This window comes from Pungitius pungitius, chromosome 6 (assembly GCF_949316345.1).
Source record: "Pungitius pungitius chromosome 6, fPunPun2.1, whole genome shotgun sequence".
NCBI classification, from domain to species: domain Eukaryota; kingdom Metazoa; phylum Chordata; class Actinopteri; order Perciformes; family Gasterosteidae; genus Pungitius; species Pungitius pungitius.
Window position 1 is genome coordinate 6,654,402 of NC_084905.1, and position 22,935 is coordinate 6,677,336.

The 22,935-nt window shown below is 45.3% G+C and overlaps 1 protein-coding gene across 1 annotated transcript; it reads left to right on the forward strand.

Moving 5' to 3' along the window:
* Window positions 1–7,739: 7,739 nt before the first annotated feature.
* Window positions 7,740–22,640, forward strand: LOC134131237 (uncharacterized). The gene is made up of 7 exons (XM_062562980.1): window positions 7,740–7,751; window positions 12,920–17,185; window positions 19,789–20,273; window positions 20,337–20,457; window positions 20,824–21,520; window positions 21,609–22,166; window positions 22,630–22,640. Exons 1-7 carry the CDS (start codon window positions 7,740–7,742, stop codon window positions 22,638–22,640), a joined length of 6,150 nt encoding a protein of 2,049 aa, XP_062418964.1.
* Window positions 22,641–22,935: the final 295 nt, after the last annotated feature.

Genomic DNA, 22,935 nt, shown 5'->3' on the forward strand with positions numbered 1-22,935 from the left:
GCGTGTTTACTGATGAATTCATTATTTTCTCGATCCCTGCTTTGAAAAGGCAAGGTTATGTAAAATCCAAATCCTTTTATTACTCGGTAAATCTTAATTTCCAAAGCTAATCCTCAATTCCCTGAAAAATTGTGGGCAGTGCAATACATTTAGCACAAATTATTAGGGAATTAGGGACAAGAAAGACCCAAGCTTTCAATTCGTTTTCCAAGATTTCCATAATTGTGTTTCTATATTTTGTTTGAGCAGCAGCACCATCAACACGTCTTGGCTTTTATGTCCTTTCAATTACTACTCTCTATAACTAAATAGTTTACTCCTCTAGTATGTTATTACAAAATCGAAAAAGAAAAATCTTAGAACCCCATCCGCGTGCAGCTGGAGTGCTGTGAGTGACTTAGTTGACACCTTCACTGTGAAGGAATAGTTTGGAAAGATGGATTGACAGCCGAGCATCCATCTGTCAGGTGATTGACAGAGAGCAGTGTAATGGGATTTAGCCCCGACATGAAAACATGATAAATCTAGCACTACATGTGAAAACCCAACAAAACGGTGTAATGTTTGAGAGCTCTCACTTTGTTGATGCTGTTCTGCATCCTCCGACATCATATCAGACACAACCTGGACTACTTTGTGCATGAGGGGATTTGAAGAGTGTGATGAAGGGAGAGCAGGACATGACTGCTGTACACTCAAGGGTGCAATTATATTAGTGTCCTGCTTGTCACGTTTCTGTAGGAACCTGCTGTCTGCATATTTCAGGGACATCATTATGGTTGTCAGAGAGGATGACGGATAACGGCAGATTCTCTCTAGTGCCTGGATGCAGGTAATGACTTGCGACAGCTCGAGTTGAGATAGCATGGCGATTAAATAGTCCATGTTAGCATTGTTCAATGAGATTGTGTTACACTTGGAGAGGAAAAATTTGATATGTTATGCATTTTAATGTATTGTGTCTCACTAAACTCAAGAGTCTACAGCTGGGCTTTGAGAGTGTTCTACGTGACAAGACTGCTAACATGCTTGTGTTAGCAGCTCATATTTTGCATTGCATACATTAGTATGTTGTTAGTATGCAGAAATGGGGCACTGACCACAAAACAGCTGTGGCTTAAGAATGTCTTTCGTTTTGCAGGTATTTGGTGACATTTTTAACGAACTAATGAAGGTGTGTTGCACCCAAAGGTCCCCATCAAAGCTACAAAACTGAGCAGAACCAACTTCAAACAGGAATATTTGGTGCTCATCACAAACAAATATATGAATGTTTCGCATCGTTCGAAATCAATCTTGGCTCGGATATGCACATATACTCCAAACAAATCCATCCAAGTTATATACAATATAAAATAGGACATGCAAAATAGTCCAGAAAATGTGCACACGGCGGTGCATTTTGTAACATTTCTCAGGGAGGCACGGAAAACAAAAGTAGTAATCCAGTCTCTATCAACGTGAAACATTATGTGTGTACTGTCACCGTCACACACTATTAGGGGTTTTATTTCAGGCAATTTAACACAAAAAAATTTGTGTGTTATATTGATTTATTTCTTCACCAGTAACATACGGTTTTATACACATCAAAACTTTGACAGGGGTTCCCCTTCACCCCCTTTGAAAGAGCTTGAAAAGGAAAGATTGTAGATGCTCAGAGGAGCATGATTGAAAATCATGTATGTCAGCCCTGTGAGGTGGGGGACTTCTAGTAGTTAAATAGGATACAAATGTATAGACAATTAAAAAAAAAAAAAAAAACAGGAACGCCACCTAGTTGAGGAGTCTAGGTCCCCATAAAAACGGGTTCTTTTATACCAGAGGAAGAACAGCATGGATCACAAGACATAAAAGCGTGATTAAAAGGAGGATATTATTAAGTAAATCCCATAAATACTAGAACTATATTAAAAGTCCAGCTGGAACAAAGTACTAAAAGAAATTAAGAGTTCAACCAGCCACTGCTGCTCCGCCCTGCTCCTTTCCTGTGTGTAGTGTCCAGTTTCAGCCTGCTCGCCTGCTGCCTTTCCTTACTCTCTTTCGATTCCCTTCGTGCTGTGCTTCATGTCCTTTAATAGCAGCTGTGTTGATTGGAGAGGGGAGGTACTTTCATTCTGCAACGCGGATTGGCCAGGGCTCATTGTAATCAATTAGTCCCTCCAGGTGCATGTAATTGACTGCAATGCGTTGTAACATGCAAAAATGTAATAAAACAAACCACGCTAAAAATGTAATAAAACAAACCATGCTAAAATGTAAAAACCACGCTAAAATATAATAAACCAATAGTTTACAGCAACCACAATGTCCTCCTGGTGACAATGTACGTACACAGACATTATCTGTGACCGTCAGTGGCATCGTTCGAATGGTCAGCAATTCACCAACATGATTAACAATTCACCATAGCGCATTATAGATACACAGGAGAAATCCTCCCAACTGATGTTGACATTTGTTTCTGAGGACCAAATCAATTAATTGATCAACGCCTAAAATCCATAAAATCCCAAGCAAAAATTCAAAATAGCCCATTGGCTCCACCCAAACTGGTGTAGTTTATGCTACAGCTGTGATACTAGTTGCATTTCAGCCTAAAAGTGTTGTGTCAGTGCAACATTACTTACTTTATGAGAGTGAGTGGGCTCACTCTCATAAAACAAGGCCTCGATCAGACTTTTACTTTTCGTGACTAATTTTCAATAATAGAAAAGAGGCTTGAGGTCTTGTGTCGCTGAGCGCAAACCCCTTGAGTTGCAAAGGATTCAATGCAGAGCAGAAAAGTGCTTGACATCATTAGAATTAGTCTCTTTGTGGCAACTTTTGAAGGATACCCACGGTTCTATGACTTAAGCAACCGTAGTTAGTATCAGGGCCATTAGCAATGCTGGCTGGTCTCCGACTGGGTTTACTTGCTCAAGAGCCTTTCAGCAGTTTCAGAAGAAAAAAGACTTGGAAGGCTGCTGCAGCCTTTATAATTACTGAAATAATTATTTGAATTGTTCAAGGACTGCATGGAAGTGTTCGTACTTTACATATTAACATAGAGCCGGCCATTAGTGACCGCAGGCTAAGGAATCTGGAAAAATGGTCCAAGTAATGCATAATTTATAGTGTTCTTGGTGCTGGTTAGTTAAGCGTAATACAGGGCTTTGTATGGAGGAAACGGTAAATGCACAGTAGGTGCCTCAAGACACAGATATAAATGTAATATAATTTTTGGCAGACATCTACATTACACATATGTGGATATAACAACTTTAACTATAGCAGCTTCTGATTCAAAAGATCTGAACAATTACTATCTGGTGACAGTTTTCTTTAAAGGGGAAGAGGAAACTCGCAGAGACCAATCATTTAAACCCCAGGGCAACTGCTGATACACATTCACCTCACTGTGGCTATTACTTTTGTGTGCAGGCTCTTGCATCAGCTCAGAAATAAGCAGCTTTTACCCCACAGGGCTGGTTCAATACAAATTAATTTGGTCATGCTGTTCGGAGTTTAGCTCGGGGTCAGGTTGTGCATCAGAATGACACTTCTGTTTCTAACATAATAAGACTTGTTACCGGCAGCAAAAGAGATTTTTCTTGTGAGGTTAAAAGAATCAATGATGGCCGCAATACATCCCGTACATACAGATTATTACTTCCTAACTAGACATAACAAATTGTGTTGGAGATGCAGCTTTTAGGGATATCCACTTAATGCATTTTATAAATTTGAGATTAAACAGCTGACAAACACATTAGATGTGTGAATGTTCGAGACAGCGATGCTGTTCAGATTAGGCAGCTTTGTCGTTTTTTAAAGCCACACTCAGGAATCAGGAATCAGGAAACATTTATTGCCATCATATGTCAGACATACAAGGAATTTGACTTGGCGGTTGGTGCATGACAGCAGACAGTATGACAACAGACAACATAGTGCAGGAATACGATACAAATATAATAAAATATAATGCTATGGGCTAGTAAAGTTAAAAATAAAAAATAAAGAGTAAAAAAAATAAAGATAAAGTGCACAAGTTAACAGAAAGTGATCCACACTAATCCATTTAAAAAAAAGGAATAAGTAGCGACAGCCCGATGATTTGGTTTTCTAGCATTTATCTTTAGTCAAGTTAATCAAGTTATTAGGGACACAGCAATCTACCTACATTGTAAAAAAGAACCTGTTGAAAATACAGTGAAATTCTGGCAGATGTGTTTGCCAGAACTCCACTGTAAAAATGGTAGCGTTGTTTTAGACATTTTGGGATGTTTTTTGGAAACTGTAAATTACACATTTCAGAACGGTTATTTATTTATTTAAGAATCTTTTTTTGACAGAAGTAGAGACCTAACATCCTATTATTTTGAAATGCACTGCTTATTTGTCAAACTTTATAGTGTACAGGTCACTTTCAAATAATTTAAAATGTTGCAAACAAGTAAAGAGTCATCGTAAAGGAGCACTCTTAGAACAAGAGGGAAAGCAGACAGATGAGTCTTGCGTCGTACAAAAAAAAAGTGCAGCCTGAAGAACCGCGACAAAGTGAAAGAGCCCGCACATAAAAGGGAAGAGGATAAGAGATAAATTAAAAGAGGTACTACTTCGCTTTGACATTATTTAAGAATGTTGTAAAGCTTTAACTGAGCAGGCAAAGAAATCTGTTACAAGTGTTGAGTATTAAATTTAATCATGCATGCTCACGCTAGACTGTAATTACATTTGAACAATAATTGAATAATAATAATAAGTGGAGGCCGTGTATGACCCGGAGCACACCAACATGTTGATAAAAAGGCTGCACGCACTCTCAGGGTCATTTCCATGCATGAGACTTGTGTGGCCATGGCTCACACGCAAAACATCCTAAATATGCAGTGAACCTGTTGCTAAAGAACTGCACGCACTCTCAGGGTCAAATGTAGATAAAACAGAATTTTGAGAACAACATGTCTCACACACAAAACATCTTAAGTATGCAGTGAACTCATGAACAACGGGAGACGTGATGATCCGAGAGCCTGAAGGGATGGACATCCCTGTGCTCAAATGGGGCTCTCCGAAGGTCATAAACAAAGAGCCGCCTCCATCTTAGTGAACCAATCAAAAATGGCTGGACAATTGCATTTCAGTCACCAAAATTGTCGTACAAAACGCACAGTCTCAAATCCAAGAAACAGAAGAGGAACTGATTTCGCCGGATGCAAGTTCTGTATTTGCATCTACAACGTTACATTACATTACATGTCATTTAGCTGACGCTTGTATCCAAAGCGACTTACAATAAGTGCATTTCAACTGTAGAGATACCAACTCAGAAGAACAAGTAACAGGAAAGTACAATTTTCATCAATGCAGTTTCAAAACATATTATAGATAAGTGCCAAGTAGGGATAAGTACAATTTAAGTGCTAGTGTTCCATCTCCAAACTCAAAGTGTTCGAAGGCCATTTCCCTTCGCTCTAATGCATCCTCAATTAAAAGACAAGTCACAGCGTGAAGACACTTTATGATCTTTATGCTCACCGGACACACACAGCTGAGACTAAGCTAGTTGGTGTCTAACCGAGAAACGCTGGCACCGAGCCGACACAACGGGTCATTAAACCGGCTGCTGGTCATGAACCCGAACACCATTTGCGGTCCCGAAGTTTGTGTAATTCACATAACAAATAAAGAGCAGAAAAAGTGGTTACTTATTTCCATGGTGGTTAGTGGAAATGATAATGGTCTCTACGGAAAAAAGCCGGAGATAAGCCACGCCCCATTTCAGTGGCGAATGTAGCTAAAGAAATGGGACGCGAAAATACCCTTGAGTAAACTCCCGCGAGAAAAGGCTGGAACATGCTTCTGCGTCTGGGTCTACGTTTGCGTCTTGCTTCTGCGTCTTGGTCTACGTTTGCGTCTTGTGTTGACGGACTCGTTTCAATTCATGGTTCAAAAAGGCTTGCACGTGTTGCAAAGCAATTCACTATGCAAGACAAAAAATGACGTATAAGTATAAATAAATAAACGTGTAAATACATGTATAAATAAATGTTTAAATAAAAGAATATTTACATTAATGTAATTAATTAACAAATTAATTAATTGATATCAACATTTATTTATTTCTACATTTATTTGATTTCTTCATTTATTTTTGCCTGTATTTCTGTGTTCGTAGGCGGTCCGAACCACATTCTTCAGCAGCATTTGTCAAATAGAGAACCAAGACAGAAGCAATCGATCCCAGCACTTCGCTCCTATAGCGCTTCTAGAAGCTGCTAGCAGCTCATGGCTTCTACCAGGCCAGATGTGGCTGAGCAGCTCGGAAACTGTGAGTTCCTGTTTAACGTGTAGTCCAGTCAACTCCAACCTCCATGTGGATCTGCAGGTAAAAGGGTTCAGGTTAAAGGGTCTGTTCAGCCAAAAGTGATGTTTAAGTTCTTATAGTCAACATCTCTACAAAACTGTGTCCTTTTCAGTAAGTATTGTGGACTGGTTTCCCTCGGTACGTAGTTGCAGCAGGTACATCCTGGATAACCTGAAGGTGTTTCTGTACGTGGGGAACAAAGCACCAGTGCAGCATAGAGATGAGTTTGATGTCAGGCCTTCTCCCTCACGGTAAAGAGGTAAAGATGGAGTAAAAGACATCAAGTACGTCGTTATAAACGTCTCTCCAGACCCGTTCTATCCAGATGGGGAAATAAATAATTTAGTCTGCCTCCAATCTGTGTTAATCTCTTAAAAAGGATGAGATGACTGGCTGCCACTTACAATCTACATTAACAAAGCTCTCCTTCAGACACCCCCCGTCACAATAGAAATAGAAGGTATAGAGTTAGCACTGTTGGTATCTCATCTGGTCAGAATCTTTGCACAAGTAAATAACCAAACAGATAATGACTACTGTCACTTACCTTGTATACGAGTGTGTGGTACATTCAAATGCCCAACTACCATTTGGTATCCAGTGTTGTGATGTTGCTGCAGAATTTGAGTTACCATCAGTAGATATTACATGCATTTGCAAAACATTATACAGCTACTTTAAAAAGATAGTAAATAAAACCAGAAAAAACACTTACCGTACCGCAGCATCCTCCGAGGAGCTGCGCCATGTTGCCCCCAAAGGAGAATGACATATACGACGGACGTCCATCGGTCGCTCCTCTGGTTCTACATCCATGTCTTTATTGAGCTGAGACCTCCGTCCTCCGTCACTTTATCCAGCAGAAACGGACTTTCTGTCTTTCTTAACGTGCTTCTCTAAATCGTTTGCTAACGATCGCAATCAATTTGAAATGATTTGGAAATACCATGTAGCCAAACGCTAACAGCTTCTGCCGAGGAGCGAACTTCAAGACAGAAATAGTCAACCAGGAGCGATCACACTCCTCTGACCAATCCTGCTTCAGACAGAGGTTAGGACCTCCCACCTCATTAGCATACGAACACACACATAAACAAACGTGGAAATGTAGGCAAACAGAAATGTAGAAATATACATATGATATAGACGGCCAATCCGAGTTAGAGGAGGGCGGGTCTCGTGGCGGAATGTCGATTTGAAAGAATGGAAGAATGGCTGATCGGCTTTCGCAAGACAGCGTCAGGCGAATTAAAAAGAAGACCAGAAAACACATTGATGAATGTTTCAATTTTGTTTTTTGTTACTGTAAAACTTTATTAACCCCAAATAATCTTACAAAAACCTCCTGAGGGTACCAAGCTGCATGTGGAGAACTTGCAGTTCCACAATGGCATACCGGGTAAGTTGACTTGACTTTTTGACATCTGCAGGCTTCGACAAGCAAGGAGACACACAGCCAGCCAGAAGGGGGGGGGGGGTCTATTACCATGGCATCATACAAACCTCTCAACTTTATTGGCTCATCAGACGTGTGCGTTTGTACTTTGAAGGCCATGTGCTACGTCTGTGCATATCTGTGTGCAGCGAGTCACGTTGGAGTGTGAGCATGTTAGGGCAAAACTTCTTTTTACTGTGTGTGGGTGAATGCGTTGGTGGTGTGCTCTTCAAAGCTGGGAGTCTGTTTGCTTTACAGAGAAGTATAAAATGTTTTGACTGAGTTGACAAAGTTTGCTTTAAAATCGGTAAAGCAGGACAGTGTGAAAACACAATGACTGAGAAAGCTGTACAAAGTTTTATTCTGAACAGTCTAGCTGACCGTACTTTTGTCACATGTTTTTAATTAATAATTTAAATGGAGAACTGTTTCTTCTTCCATTAGCAATGGTCCCGTATAGATGCAAATACATGTTGATTGATTAGTTCAGATGTGATAAAAAGCTTTTACAAGCATTCGGCATATGCTGCCTACGCACACATACAGTATAAACAGTATTTGCAGGTTGCATTATTGCCTGCCCACCTAAACAAGGCATCACATCGCCCCTTATAACATGCAGCTGTCTAACTAACTTTAACAACATGGTCTGAACTTTGCACATCTTTTGCAATTGCACCTGATGTCCTTTTATAGATTTCCTCAACAATTCATGTTATGTCACATGTATGTTAACGTTTTCTAGATATTATTGGTGATATTCTCATGACTTCTCCCTGGGAGTCATAGAGTTATTTTATATATTCATTAATACATTCGGTTCAAATGCCTGGGCCTTTTATTCTGATGTTAGTGCATGCCTTGATCAACGGTTAAACCAAAATCATGCATTTACTGTACATGTACTGGTCTATTGAATTTAGATTTGTGTTAGCTGTATCCATTTTTATTATTCTTTTTTACTGTTTGCATGTTTTGATCTGTGTGTGGTAGTTAACGTATTGCAGATGTGGTTTTATTTGTTTTATCTACCTTATTTTATCAAGTGAGTGTCTGATTAGGGTCAACAGGTGTGTTCCAGAATTAACGGCAGGTGTGCCACTCGGCACCTTTAAAGAGCCTGGTGTGATACGGGGGTTGGCAGCAGTTGGAGCAGTATGCCAAGAACTGTGACAAGTGATTTTTAAATGGCTTTTTCGAAATCTGTCCGCCATTTGGCTTTAAGCAAATTGTCCTCGGGGCGTAATTACCCTCGTGTGCTTTGTCTGTACTTGCCCAACCTGGTGTCCTTTATAATTAGTCTTTTACAGTGTTGCAAAACTGCACTGACTACTTTTAGTTTGACTGTTTTTAACTGTAGTTTGTGATTCAGAGTGAAATAAACTGTCTTTTAAATTCATTCAAGTTGTTCATTCAACTACTGTGACGCACACACACCACCGCACTTGAGGAATCCACCCTTTGGGTACACCTCCACTCAAGTCATCTTGACTTTTGTCACTGCAGAGTCCTCCACTTGAATACTCATGTCTGGCCTCCCGAATACGCCATTAGACTCCGGTCTCCTAGTTCCAGCACAAGGGGTGATGCCTCAGTAATATTTACTTTAATGCTGGCTAGATACTGAGTTATAACTCTGACATTGTCTATAAATACTTGTTATAGATAAGAGCCATTTTAAGTACAATTTAAGTTCTACAATTTGTTACGGTTTTAGTCGAGGTATTTATCTGAAGAGGTGTTTGAGTTTGCGGCGGAAAATGAAAAGGCTCTCTGCGGTCCTGATGTCATCAGAGAGCTCATTCCACCATTTGGGAGCCAGGACAGCAAAGAGTTGTGATCTGGCCGTGTTTTTATCTCAGAGAGGGAAGAACAAGCAGCTGCGAGCTATTATTTGTCAAAATTATTGCCACAGCCCATATTGAACCACAGACAGCAATTATTTTATCAGTTTTAACACGGAAGCTATGCATCAGATTTAAGCTTCATATCCAATTTTGAATCCTTATCCAACCAGGGTTTACATTAGCATTGAAGGGACAGCATTTCCCTTTGTTGCTTTAATGTTGCTGTCCATTCACTCCACACTAGCAGCAGCTGCAGCGTTCACCACTACAGTACATTCTCAAACACATGCTGCTTGAATGGTCTTTTTTAAATAAGGAATTATTAAAAGAAAAACAGGACAGTAATCATTAAGGTGCAAATGTTTTTCAATTAAATTAACAAATTTCATTTAATTACACGCTAAAACGAAATATTAACAGAATATATATTGGAATCCTGGAAAAATATACCAGGAAGGTTCAACAAAAAAGTTACATGAATAGTAACAACCTCAAGACCATTAGTAACACAAACTGAGGTAGGAAATTAAGGATGAACTTGAAAGTGCAATATTCAAAGAGCAAAACATTCAAACATTATGTCACTTTTCAATTTTTTGGCTTGTTTGCCCCAAATGAACAAGTAAAGAAATAGAAAATAAGATAACTTAAAGGACTCAGTCAGAGTCTAAGTCCATGGACAGTGCTTCAACTTGCTGTCCAGTGAGTGAAAATACCTTAACTGAATGAATATCTGTCACTGGTTACTAAATAATAAACAAAAATAATAATCAATGCAAAGTGTCACAAGGGCGGGTGCTGGTGCAGGCAGGCAGGACTCAAACGCAGGGTACAAGAAGGTGCTATTTATTTCACTAAAACAAACAGAAGCCAAAGATCGTGCACCAACTACGGGTAGACATGGACAATGACGCGACAAAGAACAACTGGCACACAGGGCTTAAATACACAAGGGAGGTGCAGGTGATTGGACACAGGTGGAAACACTCAAGCAATCACAAGACAAGGCAGGAAGTGAAGTTAACCCAGGACCACAAGGAACATGAAACTTCAAACTAAAACAGGAAGGGAGACCAAACCGTGACACAAAGTGTGCAGGGCCAAGGACAGTGGTATTTTCTGTCCAGACCGAAAATGCCTTATCTGAATGAAGATCCTGTCATTGGTCACAGTGTTTCTCCCTGGTGTTTCAGCTGTTTTTTTTTTTGCTTCCTGTAAAAAACAGATATGCTCTGTTTATGCAGCTCACCTCTACACATCAATATAGTCCTCTCCATTGGCAATACCTTGTAGCCTGGCTCTACAGACTCTTGTACATTTCATTTGTACATAGAGACTTGCCCTCTTCCACTGACAAACGTTAACTACCTTGAAGGCGGGTACTCTGTTGAAGCTAAATACTATTGGATCTACCCAGAGTCACTCTGGATCTGCGATAACCAATCGCAAACGTTTGGTCGTGACGTATGTCTACCGTCATCGTTCTCAACCACTCCCTCTGTTTGCTGATTGGATCTACAAAATTTCGATTTGAGAAAACCTAAGATTACACCACCAGACGTAGTACTGAAGGAAAATGAAATTGTGTAAGTACGTAGGAGGCCAGGCTAAATGCATTGTACTTCTATAGCCCAATAAACAGATCAAAACAATATTTAATATACCTTCAAATCTTTTTGTTGGCATTCAAGATCAGCTGCTTTTCAAAGTTGGCATGCCCCAGCCGGTTTCTCCTGGGTCTGAATGAGATAACAAGAAATTTTAACATCATGATCATTATGTAGATTCTCAAAAACGGTTTTATTCTATCATTCTAAACTGTTATTTTATTCTGTTATTCTAAACAGTTTTATATATTCTTATTCTTTTTGATTATTTTAATTTCTTCTGTATTTTATTCTATAATTTTTTATTATAAACGGTTTTTATATATTATTTATTTTGATTATTTAAATGTACTCTATGTAGCACTTGAATTACCATTGTGTATGAAAAGTGCTATATAAATAAACTTGCCTTGCCTATTATGGCAAAAATAGGAACAGTATTTTGTATTAAGGCAAATGTGAACTGATGCAATAACTGAAATAATTTGACCAAATATTTATATTGAAAACCAGAACTAGAATAATATCACCAAGAGCTATGATTGAAGCTTGAGGCTATGATATTTACTTTACTACCAAAGAATAATAATTATGTAATGTAATCACAGTATATTCCTACCTGAATATTAGACCACCAATGCTGAAGAGCCTCTCTACTGGAGCGCTTGAGGGCAGGGCAGTGTTGTTTTATGAACAGCCTTCTGAGCTTTGAAAACTGGATGTATTCATCAAACCCATCTGTGGTTGGGGCATCCAAATAGGTGTCCACCTCATTTCCACCTCCAGTTTTTTTGTTAAATCTGAAGAATGACGCTGAAGGATCTTTCTTGTCACTTTCACCACTGGACTGGGCTTGACCTGAGTTTCTTGTAGCAGAGTCATCAGATTTGAGGTTTTGATGAAATTCTCTTTTCAGCATCAATCTGTACTGCATACGTTTTCTCCTCATCTTGGACCCAGTCTTCCTCTTCCGCCTCTTTGCTACACGCAGCTGTCGCCGCCATGCATTTTTTTATTTTTTATGACGCATGCGGCGGTGCGGCGCGTTCAATGAACTATTGTTCAATGAACGCGTTCAGGCACAACACTGATATTAAATATGTCTTGCCAGAAAGTTGTATGTATGGAAGGTTTTTTTTTACAGCTGCCTGATATTAAAGAGTTTTTTAAGTCAAGCAGAGTGTCAGCACAAGGGTCTGAAACTCTGACAATAAGAGTTGTTTGGGTTGAAGTTGATGACGGCCAACCTCTCCCAAAAAGACGTAGGTGTGAGGTCTCAACCCCAGCGTGACGGCAGGAGGCCACTAGGGGGAGCCGAAGAACGCGTCCTCCGGAGTCAATCACCGGAATTCTAAACACCTGCGAGAGAGAGATACCTATAAAAGCAGCCCGACGCAGCGGGCTGGTTGTGAGGTATTGAATGTACACTTCTCTGCTGAACCGCTTTTGATTATCTACCCCTAAACCCCTTAGAACCTGTGACTCGACCTTCCGCCTGCCTCTGACCACGAACCTGCCTATTCCCCTGGACCAGAACCATCTGTTGCCTCCCGCGTTGCCGACCTACTGCCTGTCTTCGGAATTCCCACTTAGATTTGTCCCAGAACATAATTACTACCTGTCCTTTAAAATAAAGAAAGATTGGAAGCTCTGATCCTGAGTCCGTATCTCCTTCCAGGGTCCAGACGTGACAGAATACCTCACCCGTATTCAAATGGAACCATCGGAGCTCCAACTTCGGCTCGCCCAGCAGGAGGAACGAATTGAGGAGCTATGCCAGCTCCTACGCCAGTCCGCCACACCGGCGGTTCAACCCGCCATTCCTTCGGCATCCACCGGACCCGCCCCGATGGCTATGCCGGGAAAGTATGATGGCTCTCCTGGCAAATGCCTGGGATTCCTCATGCAGTGCGGGATGTATATCGCCCACCACTCTGCAAACTACCAAACGGAGAAGGACAGAGTCGACTTTGTCATCTCCCTGTTAACAGGAAGAGCCCTCGATTGGGCAACGGCCCTCTGGTCAGCGGGAGCCCCAGAACTTCTGTCTGAGCAACATTTTCAAGCACAGTTTAAAGAGGTGTTTGACCACCCCATTACCGGGAAAACCACGGGAGATTTGCTGTGCGAAATCCGGCAGGGCTCGCAAACGGTGTCAGATTACGCCCTGAGGTTCCGGACCCTCGCCGCGGGCAGCGGGTGGAGCGAGACCGCACTCCTGACCATCTACCGTCGCGGTCTCCGTCCTGAACTCCAGGCCGAACTGGCGTGCCGAGGGGATGTCACCCAGCTTGGCGATTACATCCGGGTGTCCATTAGCGTGGGACACCTCCTCGAGTCCCGACGATCCCCGCGAGCCAGTTTTCCATCTGAGCCCACCTTTCCGGTAACACCTCCTCTGGCCGACGAGGGACCGGAGCCGATGCAGTTAGGTCGCCTGCCCCTGTCTCCAGCGGAGAGAATAAGGAGGATCAGGGAGCAGTTGTGCTTGTATTGTGGCGAGGCGGGACATCTCCTTCGGAACTGCCGACTCCGACCCCCCCGTCAGAAGGATGGCTGGACCTACACCTCTGCCAAGGTAGGACTGTCTCCAGTGTTAAACATGTCACGTCAACAACTAACCCTACCTACTGTTTTATCTTTGGGGAAAATGAAGCAGGAGGTACGTGGGTTGGTGGACTCGGGGGCGGCAGGGAATTTTATGGACCAACACTTGGCTCACCGTTTAGCTGTGCCCCTCATCCCAGTGCGTCCTCCACTCCGAATCAACGCCTTGGATGGGCAGCCCCTGGGCACCGGAATGATTATGCACCAGACGGCTAACATCACTCTGCGGGTCGGAGCGCTGCACGAGGAGGACATAAGGTTCTTCATAGTGTCCTCTCCCCGGGAACCTCTGATCCTAGGACACCCGTGGCTTGTGCTCCATGACCCTGTGATTTCGTGGAGACAAGGTGAGTTACTGACCTGGTCTCCTGAATGTATGTCCAGATGTCTGAACGTCACCTGCCGAGCCACCTCGGTGGAGGCAGCCACGGCTACAAAGACCCAGGCAGTACCCCCCTGCTACGAGACACTCCAGGAGGTATTCAGCAAACAAAAAGCCGCAGAGCTGGCTCCCCATCGACCATGCGATTGTGCTATCGAGCTGCTGCCAGAGGGACCGCTGCCGAGGGGCCGGATATACGCGCTGTCCCTACCAGAGGAGGAGGCCATGAACCAGTACGTCGAGGAATCCCTGCAGCAGGGCATCATCCGCCCCTCCACGTCCCCGGCCGCTTCAAGCTTCTTCTTCGTGGGAAAGAAAGATGGAGGGCTCCGTCCTTGTATCGATTACCGGGCATTGAATGCGATCACAGTGAAGAACCGGTTCCCTCTGCCCCTCATCCCCGCGGCCTTGGAACAGGTAGGAGGGGCAAGCATATACACTAAGCTTGATCTCCGTAGCGCTTACAACTTGGTGCGCATCCGGGAGGGCGATGAATGGAAAACTGCTTTCCTGACGGCAAGAGGGCATTACGAGTACCTGGTGATGCCCTACGGGCTCACAAACGCCCCCGCAGTATTCCAAGCCTTTATGAACGAACTCTTCCATGACATGATAAATCGGTTTCTTATTGTGTACATTGACGATCTGCTCATTTACTCACACAGTATGGAGGAGCACGTCCAGCAGGTGCGTTTAGTGCTACAGCGTCTGCAGGCCAACCAACTCTACGTGAATGCGGAGAAAAGCCTGTTCCACGTCTCAACGCTCACCTTCCTTGGATACGTGCTTTCGCCAGGAGGGGTCGCCATGGACCAAGGCAAGGTAGACGCGGTGCACAACTGGCCTACACCCAACACCGTAAAGGAGCTCCAGCGGTTCCTGGGGTTCTCCAATTACTATCGGAGATTCATCCGGAACTTCGGGGCAATGGCTGCTCCACTTACCGCCCTTACGAGCCAGAAGAAGGGCAAACTCCCATGGTCTGACGCAGCCCAGAAGGCGTTCGACACCCTTAAGCTGGCGTTCACCTCAGCTCCCGTGCTGACCCAACCGGACCCCGACCGCCAGTTTATTGTCGAGGTGGACGCCTCCGAAGAAGGGGTGGGGGGTGTTCTATCCCAACGCACGGGGAGTCCCCCCAAGGTGCACCCATGTGCGTTCTTTTCAAAGAAACTGTCCCCGGCGGAAAGAAACTACGACGTGGGCAACCGGGAACTGCTAGCCATCAAACTCGCCCTGGAAGAATGGAGGCATTGGCTAGAGGGAGCTCGGCACCCCTTCATGGTCCTGACTGATCACCGGAACCTGGAGTATCTGAAAGGGGCAAGACGGCTAAACCCGCGTCAGGCCCGGTGGGCCTTGTTCTTCACGCGCTTCCAATTTACCGTGTCGTACCAGCCCGGAGAGAAGAACGCAAAGGCGGACGCACTCTCACGACTATACGGATCTCCGGCGTCTATGGGCGATCCCGAACCCATCCTACCGGACTCATATTTCGTCGGCCCCATCCACTGGGAGCTCGAGTCCGTCATCCAGGACGCGCTCCGCACAGACCCAGCACCACCTGACACCCCTGCCAACCGGGTCTATGTCCCCGCATCAGTGCGACCTCAACTCGTCCAGTGGAGTCACACCTCGTTGGGATCAGGACATCCAGGCATTACCCGAACCACTCAGCTCTTGTCCCAGAAATACTGGTGGAATTCGTTGGCCTCCGACGTGCGGGACTACGTGCTATCCTGTCCGGTCTGTGCACAAACTAAAACCCCCCGTCAACTCCCCGCCGGGGAGTTAGTACCGCTGCCCACTCCCCAGAGACCGTGGTCCCATGTGGCAGTGGACTTCCTCACCGACCTACCGGCGTCAGAGGGGTTTACTACTATTTTAGTATTAGTCGACAGGTTCTCTAAAATGTGTCGCTTTATACCCCTGTGTAACCTTCCTTCAGCCATAGAGATGGCAGAGTGTCTGTTCCTCCAGGTGTTTCGACCGTTCGGCCTTCCAGAAGAAATCATCTCCGACAGAGGTCCTCAGTTCACGTCTCAGGTCTGGAGGGCGTTCTGCAACCGGCTGGGAATAAAGGTGAAGCTGACGTCCGGATACCATCCAGAGACCAACGGCCAAACCGAAAGACTCAACCAGGAACTGGGGAAGTACCTTCGTGGTTATTGCTTACAACACCCACATGATTGGTCCCGGTACGTGGCCTGGGCAGAATACGCACAGAACTCAACATTCCACTCGTCATTACGATTAACCCCGTTTCAGTGTGTGCTGGGATACCAGCCCCCATTGTTTCCCTGGGACACTAGGCCTGGTCCCGTACCGGCCGTAGAGGACTGGTTCCAACGCAGTGGCGAAGTCTGGGAGACCGCCCATCGTCACCTCTGCCAAGCCGCCAGCACGCAAAAGAAGTTCGCAGACCGACGACGCCGGCCCGCTCCCAGCTACCAAACGGGTCAGAGGGTGTGGCTATCCACGAGAAACTTGAAGCTGCGTCTGCCCTGCCGGAAGCTGTGGCCACGATACATCGGACCATTCAAAATCACCCATCGCATAAACCCGGTAACCTACCGACTGCTTCTACCTAAACATTATCGAATCTCGTCAGCATTTCACGTGTCTCTTCTGAAGCCTGTCCATGCTAGCCCTCTCCATCCATCTCTACCGACACCAACGCCACCTGCCCCACTGGAGATAGATGGGGGTCCGGCATACGCTATCACGGCGGTGCTGGATTCCAAACGTCTGCGGGACGGCCTCCATTACCTGGTGGACTGGGAAGGATACGGCCCTGAAAAACGATCATGGATCCCGGCCCGGGATGTCCTCTCCCAAGAACTAATAGAGGAGTTTCATCGGATGCGCCCGGATCGCCCTGCACCTCGCCCGCGGGGTCGCCCGCCGTCTACAGTGGCTCGACCGTCAGGAGCCGGCCGTGGAGGAGGGGGCTCTGTGAGGTCTCAACCCCAGCGTGACGGCAGGAGGCCACTAGGGGGAGCCGAAGAACGCGTCCTCCGGAGTCAATCACCGGAATTCTAAACACCTGCGAGAGAGAGATACCTATAAAAGCAGCCCGACGCAGCGGGCTGGTTGTGAGGTATTGAATGTACACTTCTCTGCTGAACCGCTTTTGATTATCTACCCCTAAACCCCTTAGAACCTGTGACTCGACCTTCCGCCTGCCTCTGACCACGAACCTGCCTATTCCCCTGGACCAGAACCATCTGTTGCCTCCCGCGTTGCCGACCTACTGCCTGTCTTCGGAATTCCCACTTAGATTTGTCCCAGAACATAATTACTACCTGTCCTTTAAAATAAAGAAAGATTGGAAGCTCTGATCCTGAGTCCGTATCTCCTTCCAGGGTCCAGACGTGACAGTAGGACTGGGGAGAAACTGGGACACATCACTGGTTGGTGGTCTTCAAGCTTATAACTATCTTAGGATTATTTATTTATTCATTTTAATGAAACTAAATTATTCATTCTAATTATTATAATTATCTTCATACTGTGGCAGTGACGTCTGGGAGCACAGAACCTTCCTGTTCGGTGACATATGGACAAAAGGCACAGACAGACACCCACCAAAGCCTTTCTTCTTCTCCCTTTTCCTATTTTTTCTTCTTGTGTTTAGCTACATTTAACCTTACTTTACAGTTAATTTTCTCCTTTGTCTTTTAGACTCTCTTATCCAAGAAGTACAAGATCTCTTGGGATGTCCTGCTGAAGAACACGTCTCATCACAGTGGAAAGAAAAGCTAAGTTTAACCTTGGAAAAGTGGACTACATTAAGGCCCATTATGGTTAACCAGCTTATTATCACATAGCCCAGGTCTACCTGCAGAGTCCACACCAATCCGCTCTCCATTCTAAATGTCTGCAATTGTTGTACAGTTTGTGCATACTGTGTGATGTTCCTATATAAAATAAATGACTTAAATTTCCACTATTGTGACATTTTCTTGCACTACATTACATTATTTTACCTGTAAATATGAGATGCAGATAAACTGTAATGTTATGCACAATACAGCACAGTTACAGATGTTTGAGAGGAATGTAAGAGTCACACTTCTTAATTTGAATTATGTGGAATCACAGGATGGCTGTTTCGCCTCCTTATAGAATAGAAAAATACTTAGAGTAGCTCAGAAAAATATATAAATATTTACAATGATTGTATATTATCAACAACAATAATAATAATCAATGACTAAATTAATTAGAGGAGAACATGTCAGCAGTCACTGTTAAAAAGCCTTATGGCTGTGGGGACAAAGGACCTACTGAACCTCTTAGAGAGATGAGCCTCTCACTGCAGCTGCTCCTCTGACCTGCCCGGATGTTGTGGAGAGGATGTTTATTATTATCCAAATCGGAATATAATTTCCTTCTCATCCATTGCTCCACCATAGCACTGAGAGGGTCTAGTCTTCTGCCTACAACAGAACTGGCCTTTTTTACCACTTTGTCCAGGCGCCTACATTTTTTGTCTGTAGTGCAACTCCCCCAGCAGACAACAGCATAGAGTAGTACACTCTCAATATAGTGTGATGTAGCAGACCACTCCAGTTTATAATGACATAAAAAAACCAAATAGATCAGTCTGTAGGTGTACAGTACAGCTTTACTGTAGGTAGGTCTGGTCACATAACTTGACCCAATGGAGCTACCAGTGATCTGACACAGGGGCACAACACACGCCAGTCTGGTGATCGCCGCAAGTGAAACAGGTGGGGAGTTTCACCTACACAAGTGTTCACCTCTCAGGGGACCTGACATGGGAGGTGAACACCAGAGAAGTGTTGATGAAGGCCCAGCAGAGACTCTTCACACAGTGGACCCTCAGAATAACCGGACTCCGACAGATTCCTCACCAACTTCCATCAGTACACTATAGAAAGTGACCTGGGCTATGGATGCACGGTGTGGTTTCGCTGCACCTCAGAGGAGAGGCAGCGTGTCACTAATTTAGGGTGCATCTAAGATCATTGGTGTCTCTGGAACAAATCTCTTCTACAGAACGACTTCCCCAAAGCTGTATAAGTTCTGCTGAAAGCATGAGCTGGACTTTCACCTGACAAATCTGCAATTTACATCCATCCCTAAACCACATCCACATGTTTATTTTACTTTATATGCTACTATTCAGAATCAGAATAACTTTTATTGCCAGGTGTGAGGTCTCAACCCCAGCGTGACGGCAGGAGGCCGCAAGGGGGAGCCGAAGGACGCGTCCTCCGGAGCCAATCACCAGAATTCTCAACACCTGCGAGAGAGAAACCTATAAGAACAGCCCGACGCAGCGGGCAGGTTGTGAGGTATTGCAAGTACGCTTCTCTGCCGAACCCCCCTTTGTTGCTCTGCCCCAAAACCCCATAGAACCAGTGACTCTCTGTGCATCGACCTTCCGCCTTCACCTGACTACGAACCTGCCTATTCCCCTGGACCAAATCAGTCTTTTGCCTCCTGTGTTACCGAACTACTGCCTGTCCCTGGAATTCTTGTATTGATTTGCCCCTGGATATTACTGCTACCTGTCCTTCTAAATAAAGGTTGGAAGCTCTGATCTCGAGTCTGAGTTTGCCTCCAGGGTCAATTCGTTACAGAATACCTCACCAGTATTCAAATGGAACCATCGGAGCTCCAACGTCTGCTTGCCCAGCAGGAGGAACGGGTTGAGGAGCTATGCCAGCTCCTACGCCAGTCCGCCACACCGGCGGTCCAACCCGCCATTCCTTTTGCTCGCAAACGACCCTTCGTGGAGACAAGGGGAGTTACTGACCTGGTCTCCTGAGTGTTTGTCCAGATGTCTGAACGTCACCTGCCGAGCCACCTCGGTTGAGGCAGCCACGGCTCCAAAGACCCAGGCAGTACCCTCCTGCTACGAGACGCTCCAGGAGGTATTCAGTAAACAAAAAGCCGCAGAGCTGGCTCCCCATCGACCATGCAATTGTGCTATTGAGCTGCTTCCAGAGGGACCGCTGCTGAGGGGTCGGATCTACGCGCTGTCCCTACCAGAGGAAGAGGCCATGAACCGGTACGTCGAGGAATCCCTGCATTAGCGCATCATCTGCCCCTCCACGTCCCCGCCCGCTTCAAGCTTCTTCTTCGTGGGAAAGAAGGATGGCGGGCTACGTCCTTGTATCGATGACCGGGCATTGAACGCCATCACAGTGATGAACCGGTTCCCTCTGCCCCTGATCCCCGCGGCCTTGGAACAGGTAGGAGGGCCAAGCATATACACTAAACTTGACCTCCGTAGCACTTACAACTTGGTGCGTATCCGGGAGGGCGATGAATGGAAAACGTCGTTCCTGACGGCAAAGGGGCATTACGAGTACCTGGTGATGCCCTACGGGCTCAAACTCCCCCGTAGTATTCCAAGCCTTTATGAACGAACTCGCGAACTCGTTTTCTCATTGTGTACATTGACGATCTGCTCATTTATTCCCACAGTATAGAGGAACACGTCCAGCAGGTGCGTTTAGTGCTCCAGCGTCTGCAGGCCAACCGACTCTACGTTAACGCGGAAAAAAGCCTGTTCAATGTCTCAACGCTCACCTTCCTTGGACACGTGCTTTCGCCAGGAGAGGGCCGCCATGGACCAAGACGAGGTGCGCAACTGGCCTACACCCAAAACCGTGAAGGACCTCCAGCGGTTCCTGGGGTTCTCCAATTATTATAGGAGATTCATCCGGAACTTCGGGGCAATGGCTGCCCCACTTACCGCCCTTACGAGCCAGAAGAAAGGCAAACTTCCATGGTCTGACGCGGCCTGGAAGGCGTTCGACACCCTCAAACGGACGTTCACCTCTGCCCCCGTGCTGACGCAACCGTACCCCGACCACCAGTTCATTGTCGAGGTGGACGCCTCCGAAGAAGGGGTCGGGGATGTTCTATTCCAACACACGGGGAGTCCCCCCAAGATGCACCCATGTGCGTTCTTTTCTAAGAAACTGTCCCTGGCGGAAAGGAACTACGACGTGGGCAACCGGGAACTGCTAGCTATCAAACTTGCCCTTGAAGAATGGAGGCATTGGCTAGAGGGAGCTCGACACCCCTTCATGGTACTGACTGATCACCGCAACCTGGAGTACCTGAAAGGGGCGAAACGGCTAAATCCGCGTCAGGCCCGGTGGGCTTTGTGTTTTACGCGCTTCCAGTTTACTGTGTCATACCAGCCCGGAGAGAAGAACGCAGAGGTGGACGTACTCTCACGCGTGTACGGGTCCCCGGCGTCTATGACCGACCTCGAACCCATCCTTCCGGACTCGTATTTCGTCGGTGCACGAGTCCGTCATCCAGGATGCACTCCGCACAGACCCAGCAACACCTGACACACTCGTCAACTGGACCTATGTCCCCGCGTCAGTGAGGCCTCAGCTTGTCCAGTGGAGCCACACCACGTTGGGATCAGGACATCCAGGCATTACCCGAACCACTCAGCTCTTGTCCCAGAAGTTCGGGTGGAACTCGTTGGCCTCCGACGTGCGGGACTACGTGCTCTCCTGTCCGGTCTGCGCGCAAACAAAAACCCCCCGTCAGCTCCCCGCCGGGGAGTTAGTACCGCTGCCCACTCCCCAGAGACCGTGGTCCCATGTGGCGGTAGACTTCCTCACTGACCTACCGGCATCCGAGGAGTTTACTACTATTCTAGTCTTAGTCGACAGGTTCTCTAAAATGTGTCGCTTTATACTCCTGTGTAACCTACCCTCAGCCATGGAAATGGCAGAGTGTCTGTTCCTCCAGGTGTTCCGCCCGTATGGCCTTCCAGAGGAAATCATCTCAAATCGGGGTCCTCAGTTCACGTCTCACGTCTGGAGGGCGTTCTGCAACCGGCTGGGGATAAAGGTGAAGCTGACGTCCGGGTACCATCCAGAGACCAACGGCCAAACCGAAAGGCTCAACCAGGAACTGGGGAAGTACCTTCGTAGTTATTGCTCACAACATCCACATGATTGGTCCCGTTACGTGGCCTGGGCAGAATACGCCCAGAACTCTATGTTCCACTCGTCATTAGAAATAACCACTTTTCAGTGTGTGATAAATCTTTATATAGATCTATATATGATGTGCCAGTCTGTGCTTCTGATTGGCTAGTGGCCTGGTTATCTGTGTTGGTGATTGGTTACAGATCACAGTAAGCCAATCAGAGGCAGAATAAGGCGGGTGGTGCACATATTGGCTAAGTTTTAGCAGTATTCAGATGTGGTGAAATAATTTACCTACTTGCACTACAATGATGGTAATAATAGAATGAATAATCTTCAACCTGGGGGTGCGTTTGAGTTTAGAGTTTACGACTTTAAAAGAAATCCTGTTAAATCTTTTCATTTTCTAGGAGCAACCTGTTTGTGCAGTTTATGAACCTTTTCTGCACTGTGCATTTGCAGTTCTGTCTTAGAATAGGGGTTTTGAAATTAAAGCTTTGCATGTTAATTTGTGCAATACTATCACTGTTTTTTATATTTCTTAATCAGTAATGTGTATTATCAGCAATGTGCAATATAAACCCTATAACAACTGTTTATCCATCCTACCTCATGTAAGCAAGCTACTGTTGTTGGTTTGATGTCTAAATTGATATTGTATCTTAATTACACTGATAAGGCTGCTAAGAACAGGGCTCTAGTTGCTTTATATTCCAGGTCAAAAATGCCAAGAGGGTCAACCACAACCAGCTGCAATGCAGGTATTCC